Here is a 14,029-nt window from a genome sequence, read left to right on the forward strand (position 1 = left end):
TTATGATTACGGTCAAAAAGTGAAAGAATTGCTTAACGAAAGTCTAAAAGAGAAAAAGGAAAAAACATTTTTGAAAAGTTACTTAGGCCCATTTAGTAACATGTTTTAGTTTTCTTCTTATTTACATTTTACCGATGATTTAAAAATTAAAGTCAAATTTTAAAAAATAAAAGAAGTAGATTTTATATATTTGTTTTGGAATTTTGAATTTGGATCAAAATTCAACCATTTTGATAAGAAATGAAGAGGAAATATTCTTAATTTTCAAAAGGGAAAAATAAAAAACGGAATGACTCTGAGATAGGATTTTAGATTTTAAATTTTGGTTTGATTTTGAAAAATATTGTTAAAATGTAGCTAACGAAGAAAAAAATTACATTCATTTTTTTAATTTTATGTTTAGAAATGTTTTTTTTAAAAAAAATTAAGCCCAAGCTAATTTTTTAGGGAAATTTTCAAAAATATTTACATTTGGATAAACTATTTGTTTTTTTATTTTAAAAAAAACTCCAAAAGAAATTGTTTTTCTTATTAGGATTTGTCCAAAAGTTCACGTGTTTAAGGACGTTTACAAAAATAGCAAAAATTTTATTTTTATAATAATAGGGTCCATATCACTACTTTTCTAAATTGCAAAAGTAGCAAATTTAAATACATATAATCTTCTGATAGTCTTTTGATAACCTCTTGATAGTTATCTCATATATTTAATTATTTGTCATATTTACAATTTATGACAATCTGCAATAAAGAAGTGTTATGGGCCGCTTTCTTCTAATTTTTTTTTTTAAATCTAATACAATTTTTCTAATGTTTTTTTAGTTCATTTATGTATTTTACTTTATTTATTTATTTTGAGTTGTTAATAATAATAATAATGACAATAGACTAGGAACAAAAAGTGTAATCTAAGAAACAACAAATTAATTAAAGAATGAATATATATATATGTGGTATTATTCTCTAAATATTGTTTTACTATTTTGTAATGTTTTCTAAATTATTTATTTGTATCATATTAGCATTTCATTTTAGAAATATCACTTGATTTAGAATGTGTTATAAATGTATAAAATAAACATTTAATTTCCATTTAGGCATAAGCTTTCAATTTCATTTTTTTTTCTATTTTAGATCGTTTATTTGGAAAAAGAAAAAAAAAACATTCTTAATCTTTCCTCTTCATGCATAGTGGTGAGTAGGTTACATATCTTTAGTGGTAGGATAGGCATTGGATTTTGAAATCATTATTGGCCTTTATTAAATAACCAATAGAAAATTACCAAAAAAAAAAGCTTTATTTTAAATAAAAATCCTCTTAAAAAATATTTAACCAAAATCTCAAATTGGATCGTAGACATTAATAAAAATTTAAAATTTTGCTAGATTTTTTAAATAGTTTGATTTATTTTTCTATATTTAAAAAACATCTATAAATGTCCTAAAAAAAATGAATACTACTGTAGTTAAAAGCAATATCGATGTTGATGGTAAGCTCAATTCTTTCAAAAAAAAATAAATGATAATTGTACGTTGAGTAAAAACTAATTCTTGAAAAAACTTAAAACGGAAGAAAATGCATGGAGACTCTTAAATGTGGGAACTATTAGAATCATATAAAAATGTACCGTCAAATTAACCAAATTTAATTAGCTAGGTATAGCATAGAATAGCACCAAGTTGACATGAAAGGAAATCAATCAAAATCATACCAATCAATTAATTCTCTATTAAATTGAATCTCATGGAAGATATGTGTATGTATTGATGGCACTCAAATTCCACACATCTTTCGCATTCCCTTCTAGGCTTGGTCTCCAGTCTTACTTCTTTTGGTTTTCATCATTTTTTAAGTTGATGAAATTCTCGTACTAGTATAATGTTGACCACATCATACTCTAATGTCTAAATTAGTACAATAAATAAAGACAAAAAACTATTTATAATATCATTTATTTATAATTTTTATCGAGTTGAGGTGGTGCTAGAATCAAATGATGCCGAGTGGTACGTAGTGCTGGAAAAAATGATAGTTAAGTAGAAGAAAATGTATGGGAGGGGGAGTGATAAGTGCTCACAGATAATGGGGCCATGGGGTCGTCTTCAATGGATCACATCGGCCATGGACAAGTGCTTGACCATTGACCAACTTTTATGGACACTTTCCATCGCCTTCATTAGTGGGACCCTCGCTATAACACGTGGCGCGTTCAGACAATTAGTGCGAAACGATCCACACGTGGGCTGTGGGCCTCCTCCCCTTCTTTTGTCAATGCGGCGGCTGCGGACTCTTTCTCTCCCAATTAAATCCACTTTATTTTTTACTACCAATTACAGAAAAGAGAAAACAAAACCCAATACAAAAAATATTTTAAATTAATCTAATATTTGATTCTTTTACATTTTATTCAAAGTACATATTTGAGTTATATTCATATTAAAGAAAAGAAAAAAAAAGGTTATGTTAAAAGTTGAGTAAAAGTATGATATTATTGAGAGTTGAGAAGGTGAGTTGTAATTTTTTACTATTTATTTGTTAAATAAAAGGGGGTGGGGCCGGGGCAGATAACGTCGGTGGTAGTGGGACGCTTTTAAATTAATTAATTAGTTTAATTTAATTTGATGACATGGGTGTTGTTCTAAAACGGGACGGGGGGACGAAAACGGAAATTGTGAAAAGTAAAAAATCACGTGATGAAACTGTGAAATTGAGTTTTAGCTTTTGTTAAAGTAAGCAAACCACACCCTTCACATGAATTTATTTATTATATTAGTTTCATTCATTCATTCAACCTTCCTAACCCTCCTTTTCCTTACCTCCTCCAACTCTCCACGTGTTGCTTAATTCAATACTACATTTTTAAATTCAATAAAAACAATCCAAATACAACCAAACTTATTACTCAAACATATCAATAGACAATGATGAAAAAAATATCAATATATATTAGTTATAAATATTAAATTTTATTATAATGGAAATATTTTTAATAGTTTTGTTGTTGTTTGATCATATTTCGTTGTCCAAATTCGAACCAAGCAATTGAACTGAATCACTTACCAAAAACTAATCTTCTGTGTAAGTTAGAGTTGATTGCAACAGTAAATTCAATATTAAAAACGTCTAGTATGGATTAAAAATATTTCAAAAGTTGCTTTCATCTAACTATATCAATTAGCTAGAAAAGCCAATGGATTTGTTCTAAGTAACTAATTGGCACCCTTTTGTAGTTGAGAAGAATACAAATTCAAACTCATATCAATTACATTAAGATATAGGGTTGGTATTTAGATCGAATATTTAGTTTTCAAGCGACTAACTAAATATAATCTTGGGTTAGTTTGATTAATGCTCGTTTAATTAATTAGCAAGCAATCCTAATATATTGCTTCAACAAAAGCCGTCAAGTGATCTCCAGATGTTTGATAATATGATATATATTCATTTAAAACAGATTTGAATTAACTACCAAGAAATAATCTAGTTCGAAAATCACATATACATCAAAATAGAGAAATTTTTTAAGATAAGTACTTTGGCATCTCATCCACGTATTGACTGGTGAGGAGAAGTTCGACCTCATAGAACAAGATTATGAACTGCCCTAGACAATAGACTTCTTATTTAAGAAATCGCAACGGCGCAGTGGTGTCGACAAACATATGCACATGTCTAGACTTCAGAGTGTCATGACTTTGTGCGATGTGTGCAACAAAAGCAACTACTACTATACCTACATCGTAGTGCGTATCATCTTGATGCATTGTCGTGTTACAAGACATAGACTTATTTGGCCTCTTTTGTACTCCTTGACTCTAGATTGATGCATCTTGACCTCATTTTCACACATTTTAGCACCAATTTAACATTAACCTACATTTTATCCATGATCCGCTTAAAATCTACAAAATAACAAAAACATAAATGTAAAATCATAAAATGATCCCGTGTTAAAATGAAATTGGATAACACATTTTCGACGTTACGAGTCATTTACAATAATTCCTCCCATTAAACCTCTAAAGATTTTTAAGCTCATAGATGAAGTAAGTTATTTGTTGAGTGAATTGATAGTAATTTAGTTTTGTTTATACAATGATAGATGATTAAAGAATAAATGTTTAGATAACTTTGTGATATAAAGATAAAGTTGTATACAAGTTTGTTATATGGTTTATATTTTCTTCATTTTAATTTTGAAGTTGAGGATACATATTTTTATCTCTTATATATATATTTTTAAATAAAAGAAAATTTTTGACGTTGTAGCATGTGGTTAAAAATTAAAATCCATTCAAGATATTATTTTAATTATATAGAAAATTAAGATTTTTGTTATCGTTTACTACAATTACTCGTTTGAATGTTGTTTCATTTGTCTTCGAAGTTCCAACTCTTACGTATGGTTTATTTCGTAAGTTTACGTACTAAGTGTATAATATATACATTCTCTCCAAATATATATAGTTGGTCTAGTAGTAAATTAGTCTTCAAAAGTCATATATTCTTTTCACTTTATTAAAAAAAATCATTAACAAATCTTTTGAATAAAAAAATTAAGGCTATGAAAGTTTGTATCCAAAATGAATAATATCATAATAACGTGAAGATATATAAAGAGTATGTTGTCCTTAACTCTCTTAAAGTCATAATTTAAAACTAGTTGTGTGTGAAAGAAATCCTAAAAAAAAAAAAAGCCTAAATCACTCTCTATCCAAAGTGTATTTACATATAAATCGACAAGAGTAAAGACAAACTCTCGTTGTCAATTAACGTGAAATGTGCTTGTGTTCTCTATAGTTATTGTTTAGCGAGGTAATAATTAAGAGCAACATATCATTGTAAAAAATGTATATGATACGAAAACTCCAACGATTTGAAATTTAGAAACTCTTTTGGAAAAAAACCTCTAATTCTCACTCACTAAAAACTCCTAAATAGATTTGAATCCAACCCTAAGAATTGGGTTAGATGAAGACCTTAAAGCTTAAGATCAAATAGGGTGATGAAGATCTCACTTGAAGGTTCTTGACATGCCACTCAACCATCAGCAAGCTCTCCACTAAGCTTAAGGGAAACAAAACTTGGAGACCAACTTGATATTATTGAAAAATATTAAAAGTAGATAAAAATTAGGGAAATAATTAGAGGGTTGTAGGGTTGATATGAAGAATGGTTACGAGGTGAAAGTAGAAATTGTGAAGAAAATATTAGTAGAGGGAGTAGGAGTAATTTTATGATAGAAGTCTATTATGATATGTTAGAGTGTAAATTTGTAAATATTTTACGTATATGATAGAACATGATAGACCAAGATGAACTACCATATGTGATAGTCTATCATGATCCATCAAAGATAGATAGATGGTGATATTTTGCTATATTTTGTAAATCTTTTTGTTTATTTTACTAAAGTTTTTTTAAATTACAAGTATACAACAACATTTTAAAAAAATTATAAGAACAAAAATTGTCAAAATTTATAAATGATAGAAGTCTTGTTGATGGACCATGTAGCAAATATTGGTCTATCATTAATAAATCGTAAAAGTTTATCAACGACTGACTTCCCTATTTGTAAATTTGTAATTAAATCAAAATATCTTTATGATAAAGAAAAGAAATTGCAGAATCACCTCTGTCAATGATACCTATGAACTTCAAAGTTAATCAAACTGTCCCTGCTATAAGATTAATCAATGGTACCTGTGAACTTCTAAATTAATCAATCTCTTTTTCTAGTTTTTTAATAGTTGCTTTTAAGTCGTTTAGAAAAAAAGAAGTTGTCGACGTGTGTTTAGTTTAACTCGCATTTGTATGTTTTCGAAGATAAGAAGTTCGGATTCAAATCTCTCACCCGCACATCATTAGTATAATTTAGTTTCTTAGAATAAAATTGGACATATTTGTTTGTATTTAAACGAAATAAAAAAAAAATAGGCACAAATCAATTTTTGATAATAAATAAATCCACGCAAGATTGTATAGCCAAAAACAAAGATTAAATCAAATGTATATTGATATATTCGTTGATATGTTGATATATTCGCCAATGTATATTTCAATCGAATAACTCGATGTCAATATTAAATATGTATAAATAATTCGTAAAATATAAAATGTCATTTATTTTAATATAATTGAATAGGAATACTATTCGAATTAATATCAACAAACAACTTATTTATTGATAAAGATAACTTTTTTTTTTATAAATTTTGTGACTTAGAAATACAATTCTCTCTATTGAGGATTGAAATCGAAATTTGATCGATATCAACATCGATAATTTAATAATTGCACGTGGATAAGTTAAGGATCTATTGAGCAACGGATAGGAAGGGCCAAAGGGATTTGAGCAATTTGATGAAGAATGATAGGGAAGGCTTACCCTACGAAGTACACAATTACCAAAAGTAAAACCAATAGGAAAAGATAAGAATAATTTGTGCAAAAGCAAACCCTAACGCTATTTGTCGAATTGCAAAATTCTCACCAATCTAAAAAATAAAAACGTTATATATTCCCGTCTTTGCCAAAACACATAGATCCATTAAAGAAAAATCATTTAAATATGTTAGTGTTCAAATCTTGTTCGTGATCTCTCGTTTTAGTTAGCTAGAGTACATACTTATTCTTCAAAACGCCTAATCTTTACACGTAAAAGTTTTCAACTTCCATCTCACAAAAATCCTTCTCCACAACCCCTGATCTACGTCAGAGCACAACATTCACATTTAAAATATAGCAAAATATCATAATTTATCTACAATGATCTGCAAAGAAAAACTATTATATATATGTGTGTTTATCTATATCATGATAGACACAACTATTTGACATGTGATGTATGACAAACAGATTGTACTTATATTTTGATGTACTTATATATAATTTTAGAAGTTTTATCATTTTAAATCAATATTTTCTATTATATTCCATCGTGTTTTTCTTGATTATAACATTATTATTAAAATTCACCATTGTTATGCTATGTTGAAAGAAAAAAGGTTACCATTGTTTTCTTAAAGAAGTTATTTGACCATTTAAAACTTTATCCTAATGTGACATTTTGCCTTTTGTATTGAAAATAAAAATTATCATCAACTTTTCCATACATATATTCTCTTATATCTTGAATTGTCACTCTTAATTATTTTCTTCATTCATATTCTTCATTTCTTCATTTCACATCTTTAGCATATTAATAATTCAAATCAATCCAATTACAGATCGATTTACAGTAGTTTTCTTTTCTCATTTTTAACGATTGTTTACTAAATACTTATTCGCTTACGTTGTGATAGCAAAATGTGGTCAGTAATTTATAGTTTGAGAAAAGATATTACCTATAAAATAGCCAAAATAATACACTAGTTGTAGTGCTTACCACATAAACTCTGATACTTAAGTTACTTTTTAGCGCAAGTGTTAGATCAATTAATTTAGTGAAGAATATGATATCATTATCTTGTAATGGAGCTAAACATGATGTCTCTCTCATCTTCAAGATTGAAATTGTAACTTTTTTTTCTTTCGAAGAAATATGATCCTCAAGGGATAGAATTAGACCGCAATTGATGTTTTAGATTAAGAGACCGAGCAAAACAAGCTCCATATGAGAAGCAAGTTGGCCTCAACCTTGCACCTTTTTTTAGGGCTTTCATGAGCCTTTTCTTAACAGGTGCGTTTGATATGATACAACTCTTGTAATTTTACATTTAATGTTTTACTCTATTTCTTTAAGTTTTTTCATACAAATATTCATTTTCGATATCAGTATTTATGGTGCACTTGAAATACTTTTTCAAGAGTTTAATTTTAAAAAAATAATCGTTGAAATAACTTAATTTATTTCCTTAAGCCAATAAAAAAAACGTATTCTTAATTTCTATCGATAAGGTTTATCTCCGAGAATTTTCATTTATTTATTTTTTTAACAAATTGTTTATCATTTAGCAATCTATTAATTTACACACAATCATATCCACACAAAGATTTATTGCCCCTAAAAAACTTTCCCAAAAAGCTAGAAACTTATATAGTAAATTTTTCATACAATACAAAATGTTTCTTTTTTCTTTTTTCCTTTTGTTATTGCTAAAATCTTTTATCCACTTGCCTTTTTTCTTTTTTTAAAAAATATTGCACCTACTTTTTTTCCATCACACATACCTTGATTTTTTTTCATATATTTTTACTTTTACTTTTGCTTTTTATTTTTAAATTTTAAAAAAACAACATAAAGAAATATTAGAAGAAATTTAATTAATTTCCAAATAAATCAATATTACTTATTTATTATATTAACAAGGAAATTAATGAAAACTTAAAAAAGATTAATGATTTATCTTAGTGTGTGGAAGTGGAAAGGAAACCAATGGATGGCTTTAATTAATAATAAATTGGGAAATATGAAGAGTCGTCACCCACGTTTATTAATTATAATATAAAAAGAAAAAAGAAAAACACGCGTCGGAATATGAAAGGAGAGAGCAGGGATTGTAAAAATGAAAAGGAAGCAGAGGAAAAGAACCGGACATGCAAAATTCCAAACGGCAGCCCTCCAAGAGGTTTGACCGCGGTTAGAAGAGTTAACCAAACCAGGGTTAAATACTGGGGATCGTGTTAAGTCTCCTCCTCCCTTGGGATTTTACTGTTTGTCTTTTGCATTTCAGGACCCACCACCCATTTTCTTCTTTCTCTCTCTAACATTCATAGAAAAGAGGATAACAACAAAACTCTCACCACCGTCACTTCCTTTCTCTCTCATTCTTTTTTCTTTTCTCTGTAATTGATGAGTTTCAGCGGAGAAGAACGAGAAGAGTTTGAAATGGATTACGGAAGGTAAAATTTCAATTTCTGGAAATGATATACCCTAATTTTTGTTATGTTTCTGTTGTTTTGATATGTGAATTTGATTAATGGAGCTTGAATTTGCGGAGTATATGCTTATGGTTGTAGTTCGCTCTGTTTTTTTTTTTTTTTTTTTTTTGATTTTTTTTAATTGATTTTGTTTGTGTTTATCATCTTGCTGTAGTTATTGAATCCGTAGTTTGCGGTTGGAGGTTTTTGGTTATCTTTTTCGCTTTTCTGAATTGTTTGTTATCGACTGAGGTATGCGTATTTTCGGCATGTTGTTTAAGAATTACAAGCGTTTCGTTTGGTTATGTATTTTTGCTGACTTTCTTTATAAGTTCCGCCACTTGTTTTCTTCTTTAACGTCTTTGATCTTTACGTTACTTGTTGATTATCGTCGTTTCTTTCCATTTTTTTCGGGGATGAGATTTTGATTGACTCCGAGTTTCTCGATCTAAAGGCTGCTGAGGTCGTCTTCTTTTTGTCACTAAAGCGAAGAGAGTTTCAGTCGGCGTGAATATAAATTCATGTTAGAGTGTTAAGTCTTTATCTCTGTTTTTGGTCATAAAACTTCGTTTAAGTTTTGCTTTAGAGACGGAGAATTTTGCTGGAAATTCTTTGGCGAAGATTATACGCAGATCGAACGTGGCGTTTCTTTCACGCAGAGTTTCAAATCTTAGTGTTAAGGGTATGGATTGGAACCGAATAATTAGGAACGCTTGAATTACTTGCAATATTATTTTCATATTGATTTCTCCTACTTTTTTTTTTGACGTTTAATTTACTTCTTGTAATAATTAAAATTTGAAACATTTTTTTTATATTATCTTTTGATTTTCTTTCTATTATATAATATATAATTTCTGTATCTTTTGCTCTTTATTAAGTGATTAAATGACGATTTCTCCTCTAGTATGGCTGTTTTTCTTTCTTTCCCTGGCTGAAATGTATATATTTTATATGTTTAATTCGCTGGGCTTATAACCGAGTGTTTCTTCTACGCTTTGTTTATTTTATCTGAGGAGTTTGACTTTTTTTTATCTATTTATTTATTATTTTTAAGGGTTGTGTTGGAGCCATAACCATTAATTCTAAGTAATCCTTCTGGTGGTAGCATTTAAGTTTTTAACTAACTATTGAGTTTGTTAATATTTCAACAGGATATCGTGAATGATCAATTTTCTTGGGATGTTTCACCGGAACTTGAAATTCAGTGGCTCCTAAAATAAAATCCTGGAAGTTGTCATTTTTGTTTGAACAGTGGTTGGATAAGAAAGCAATTCTTCAACAAGCAAGTGGTTTCAAGCCGTCGACACTGGGGTTTTAATTATTTGCTTTTGTAAACTAACTGTGGTGCAATTATTCAAATAATGAACACCATGGGAATCTTTGAGGATATTGGCTTTTGCCGAAATCTTGAATATTTTTCGGCTCCTCCTGGGGAACAAGAGACAGCTCAGGAGCATGAAGCTGAAGCTGTTTTGGAGGAAGATTATAGTGATGAAGAGCTGGATGTTGATGAGCTTGAGAGAAGGATGTGGCGTGACCGAATGCTTTTGAGGCGACTCAAAGAACAGAGCAAAGAGAAGGAAGGTGCTGATAGTTCAAAGCAGCGTCAATCCCAGGAGCAGGCCCGAAGGAAGAAGATGTCTCGGGCTCAAGACGGGATCCTGAAGTATATGTTGAAAATGATGGAGGTCTGCAAAGCTCAAGGGTTCGTTTATGGGATTATTCCTGAGAAAGGAAAACCAGTCAGTGGAGCTTCTGATAATCTTCGTGCATGGTGGAAAGAAAAGGTTAGATTCGATAGAAATGGCCCTGCAGCAATTGCCAAATATCAGGCAGACCACGCAATTCCTGGAAACAACAATGACTGCAATTCAGTGGCATCCACTCCTCACACCTTACAAGAGCTTCAAGACACAACCCTTGGATCACTTTTGTCAGCTCTGATGCAGCACTGTGATCCACCTCAGAGGCGTTTTCCATTGGAGAAGGGAGTTTCCCCGCCATGGTGGCCAACCGGAGATGAGGAATGGTGGCCTGAACTAGGACTACCTAAGGACCAGGGTCCACCTCCTTACAAGAAGCCCCATGATTTGAAGAAGGCTTGGAAAGTCAGTGTTCTCACTGCTGTGATTAAGCATATGTCACCTGATATTGCCAAGATTCGCAAGCTTGTTCGCCAGTCCAAGTGTTTGCAAGACAAGATGACTGCAAAGGAGAGTGCTACATGGTTGGCTATTGTAAACCAGGAAGAAGCTTTGGCTAGGAAATTGTATCCCGATAAATGCCCACCTGTGTCGATTTGCGGGAGCGGATCTCTTTTGATCAGCGACACTAGTGATTATGATGTCGAAGGAGTTGAAGATGAGCCAAATGTTGAAGGAGAGGAAAATAAACCCCATGATCTCAACTTCTTTAATATGGGAGCTCCTGGATCTAGGGAGAGACTTATGATGCCACCTGTGGGTCCTCAGATTAAGGAAGAATTCATGGAGAACAATTCTGACTTCAATCAAAAGAGGAAGCAGATGACAGAAGAATCAAATACGATAATGAACCCAAGGATATATACTTGTGAGTATTCTCAATGCCCTTATAACAGTGCTCGTCTTGGGTTTCTTGACAGGAATTCAAGAAACAACCACCAGTTGAATTGCCCATTTAGGAGTGATTCTTCCCATATATTTAGCATGCCAAGCTTTCAAACTAACGAAGACAAATCGTCATCTCCCATTCCTCCATCCTTCAACCATCCTAAGGCACCTGCTCGGCTGATGAACCCGACTCCACCCTTCAGGGTATCAGGACTTGGACTTCCTGAAGATGGCCAGAAAATGATTTCTGACCTCTTGAGTTTCTACGATTCTAACCTTCAACAGGACAAACCTTTGAATTCGGGTAATCTCGACATGCCAGATGATCACAACCAACAGCAACAACTGCCAAAATTCCAGCTCCAAGTCGACGATAATTTGTATTCGCAAGCCGCAATGGTGGGAAATACCATGCCAATTCAGCAGCACGCTGATTTTTCTTCCAACAAACATCCATTTGACGAATACAAGGCAGCATTCGATACTCCATTCGGCATGTATCCCAACGATAACATCTCCGACTTCAGATTCGGTTCTCCATTTAACTTGGCATCAATCGATTATGCAGCAGCAGACACACAATTGCCCAAACAAGATACACCCTTGTGGTACCTTTGACCCCAAAAATACAACTCCTTGGCATTGATCGCTCGCTCGCCCCATCTGATGATATAAAGTAAATATATTTTCAGAGGGAGTAGGAAGACCATCTTCATGGCCGTAAAGAAGGTGAAACTTCTTCCTAAGTATCAAAATGCCTAGTTGTATACTTATATATAAATACACATAAATATATACATATAAATTATAATGATAATGTGTGTGTTGTGTAATTAGGATGATTCTGCAGCTACATACATTAAGATGTTTTTACATAATGGTAGGATATATAATGGGCTACTGAGTGTAGTAGTAGTAGTAGTAGTAAAGTAAAAGTAAAAACAAGGTGAGTCACTAATTGAGGAATCTTAAAGCTCTCAATTATTAGTGTATTTCTGGAAACTTTAAAAAGTTAAAAAATATTAATTACTTGTTGCCTTTGCTTTTTTGGAATGTTTATATTATTGGGATCATTTCTTAAAACTGGTGGATGCCAATTTGCTTTCCTCTGGTCAGCTCTGCTGTATGTAGTCTTTATCATTACTATCTATATATATTACATGACATGTGAGTATGGATGGGGATTTGAGCTTTATGATGTTTTCAAGTTGGTTGGCATATTCATGCATCTCTGATAGGTGTGCTTGTTTATTGGGAAACAGCCAATCCAATCCCCTCTAGGGTGAACAAGGATTTAATTGGGGACATTAAACGTGGGGTTCTTCTTCTTTTGTTTTTTGTTTTTGTTTTTTTTTTAAAAAAAAATTAATTGACTATTGCATGGTGGGGTTTAAACATTTACTAACGAGTGATATAGTTGCTGCAAATGCAGACTTGCACTATCAAAGAGGTTCATTCTCTCACTTCTTGCTTTAATTTAATACAATGCTCTTATGATATGATTGGTATTTTATCTATTGATTTAGGTTGCAAATATTGAAAATGGTTGGTTGGTTTTTTCTACCTCTCATTTACTTTTATATTTATAAGAAAAAACATTTTCATAATAAGAACGTTTTTGTTTATTATCCATTGTATTTGTTTGACATTCATTTTGTAGCCTGAAAATTATGTAAAGATGAGATTTGATTGATCTGCTCTACCTTGCTTTTGAAAAAGAAAAAAATCGAATTATTTCGTTATGTGTCCCTAAATAATTGAAAAATAATATCATCGTAGTGACGGAATATAAAACTATTCTGAATTGTGGTTATAATAATTAATTTGTACGTTGATGTGATATGATGTGCATGCATTTCTGCTACCTATGTTAGGTAGGTCTGTTGAAGTGAGCATAAATATTAAATATTTCATTTAACATGATAGAACTATTTTAAATTACCAAATTTCAGCAAATATTTAGAAAATGTAGCGTATATATTTTTTAAGTATTAAATAATTTTTTTTTGTTTATTTTACTATATTTAAAATAATTATCAAATAGAATAATTATGGCATATGGATATTAAATGGATAAGAAACCAAGATATTTATTAGATTGAAGTATTATGAAAGTTATATAGATTGAATTCTATGGTATAGGTTAGATGTATGATGAACCTATTTTTTATGTATTTAATACCCTCTTAAAGCTGAATTAGGGTTATAGCTTTTACATTAAATTTAATAAATGCTACTACTTGCACTTTTAGAATTGTTTGTATAATTAAAATGTGACAAATTTTAGCCATAAATATTCCTTTTAAGATCTAATTGTGTTAAAATAAAGCTGGCAGATGACAATTGACCAGAAATCTTACACTCATTAAATTATTTTTTAAAAATTTTAATCATAATGTAGGTAAAGTAAGGTATTCCTCTTCTAAATGTTCAAATGATTAAGTTTCATCTTGTGGCCCAATTTCAACACTCTTCTATAACTAAAATTTGGCATTCCTATCCTCTTACTATTAATGTCTCAACCTTTAGTAAATTACTATTCATTTAAGGATGGAAGAAATAAGGAATC

General features: G+C 30.6%; 1 protein-coding gene across 3 annotated transcripts; it reads left to right on the forward strand.

The window, feature by feature from the left end:
- The first annotated feature begins 8,685 nt into the window (after positions 1–8,685).
- On the forward strand, positions 8,686–12,519 carry LOC101214396 (ETHYLENE INSENSITIVE 3-like 1 protein). 3 transcript variants are annotated; one of them, XM_031887213.1, is made up of 3 exons: positions 8,686–8,848; positions 9,042–9,118; positions 10,021–12,519. In XM_031887213.1, exon 3 carries the CDS (start codon positions 10,231–10,233, stop codon positions 12,076–12,078), a length of 1,848 nt encoding a protein of 615 aa, XP_031743073.1. In that variant the 5' UTR covers positions 8,686–8,848; positions 9,042–9,118; positions 10,021–10,230; the 3' UTR covers positions 12,079–12,519. The 3 variants fall into 3 exon arrangements, with proteins under 3 accessions (XP_031743073.1, XP_004140927.1, XP_031743072.1); XM_004140879.3 differs by lacking the exon at positions 9,042–9,118 and having other exon boundaries at positions 8,687–8,848; XM_031887212.1 differs by lacking the exons at positions 8,686–8,848; positions 9,042–9,118 and adding an exon at positions 9,447–9,548.
- Positions 12,520–14,029: the final 1,510 nt, after the last annotated feature.

Source organism: Cucumis sativus, chromosome 6 (genome assembly GCF_000004075.3).
Source record: "Cucumis sativus cultivar 9930 chromosome 6, Cucumber_9930_V3, whole genome shotgun sequence".
Lineage (NCBI taxonomy): Eukaryota > Viridiplantae > Streptophyta > Magnoliopsida > Cucurbitales > Cucurbitaceae > Cucumis > Cucumis sativus.

Excerpts from the sequence above, each read along its gene's own strand:
- LOC101214396 (XM_031887213.1), top strand. The coding sequence starts at position 10,231 with ATGAACACCATGGGAATCTTTGAGGATATTGGCTTTTGCCGAAATCTT.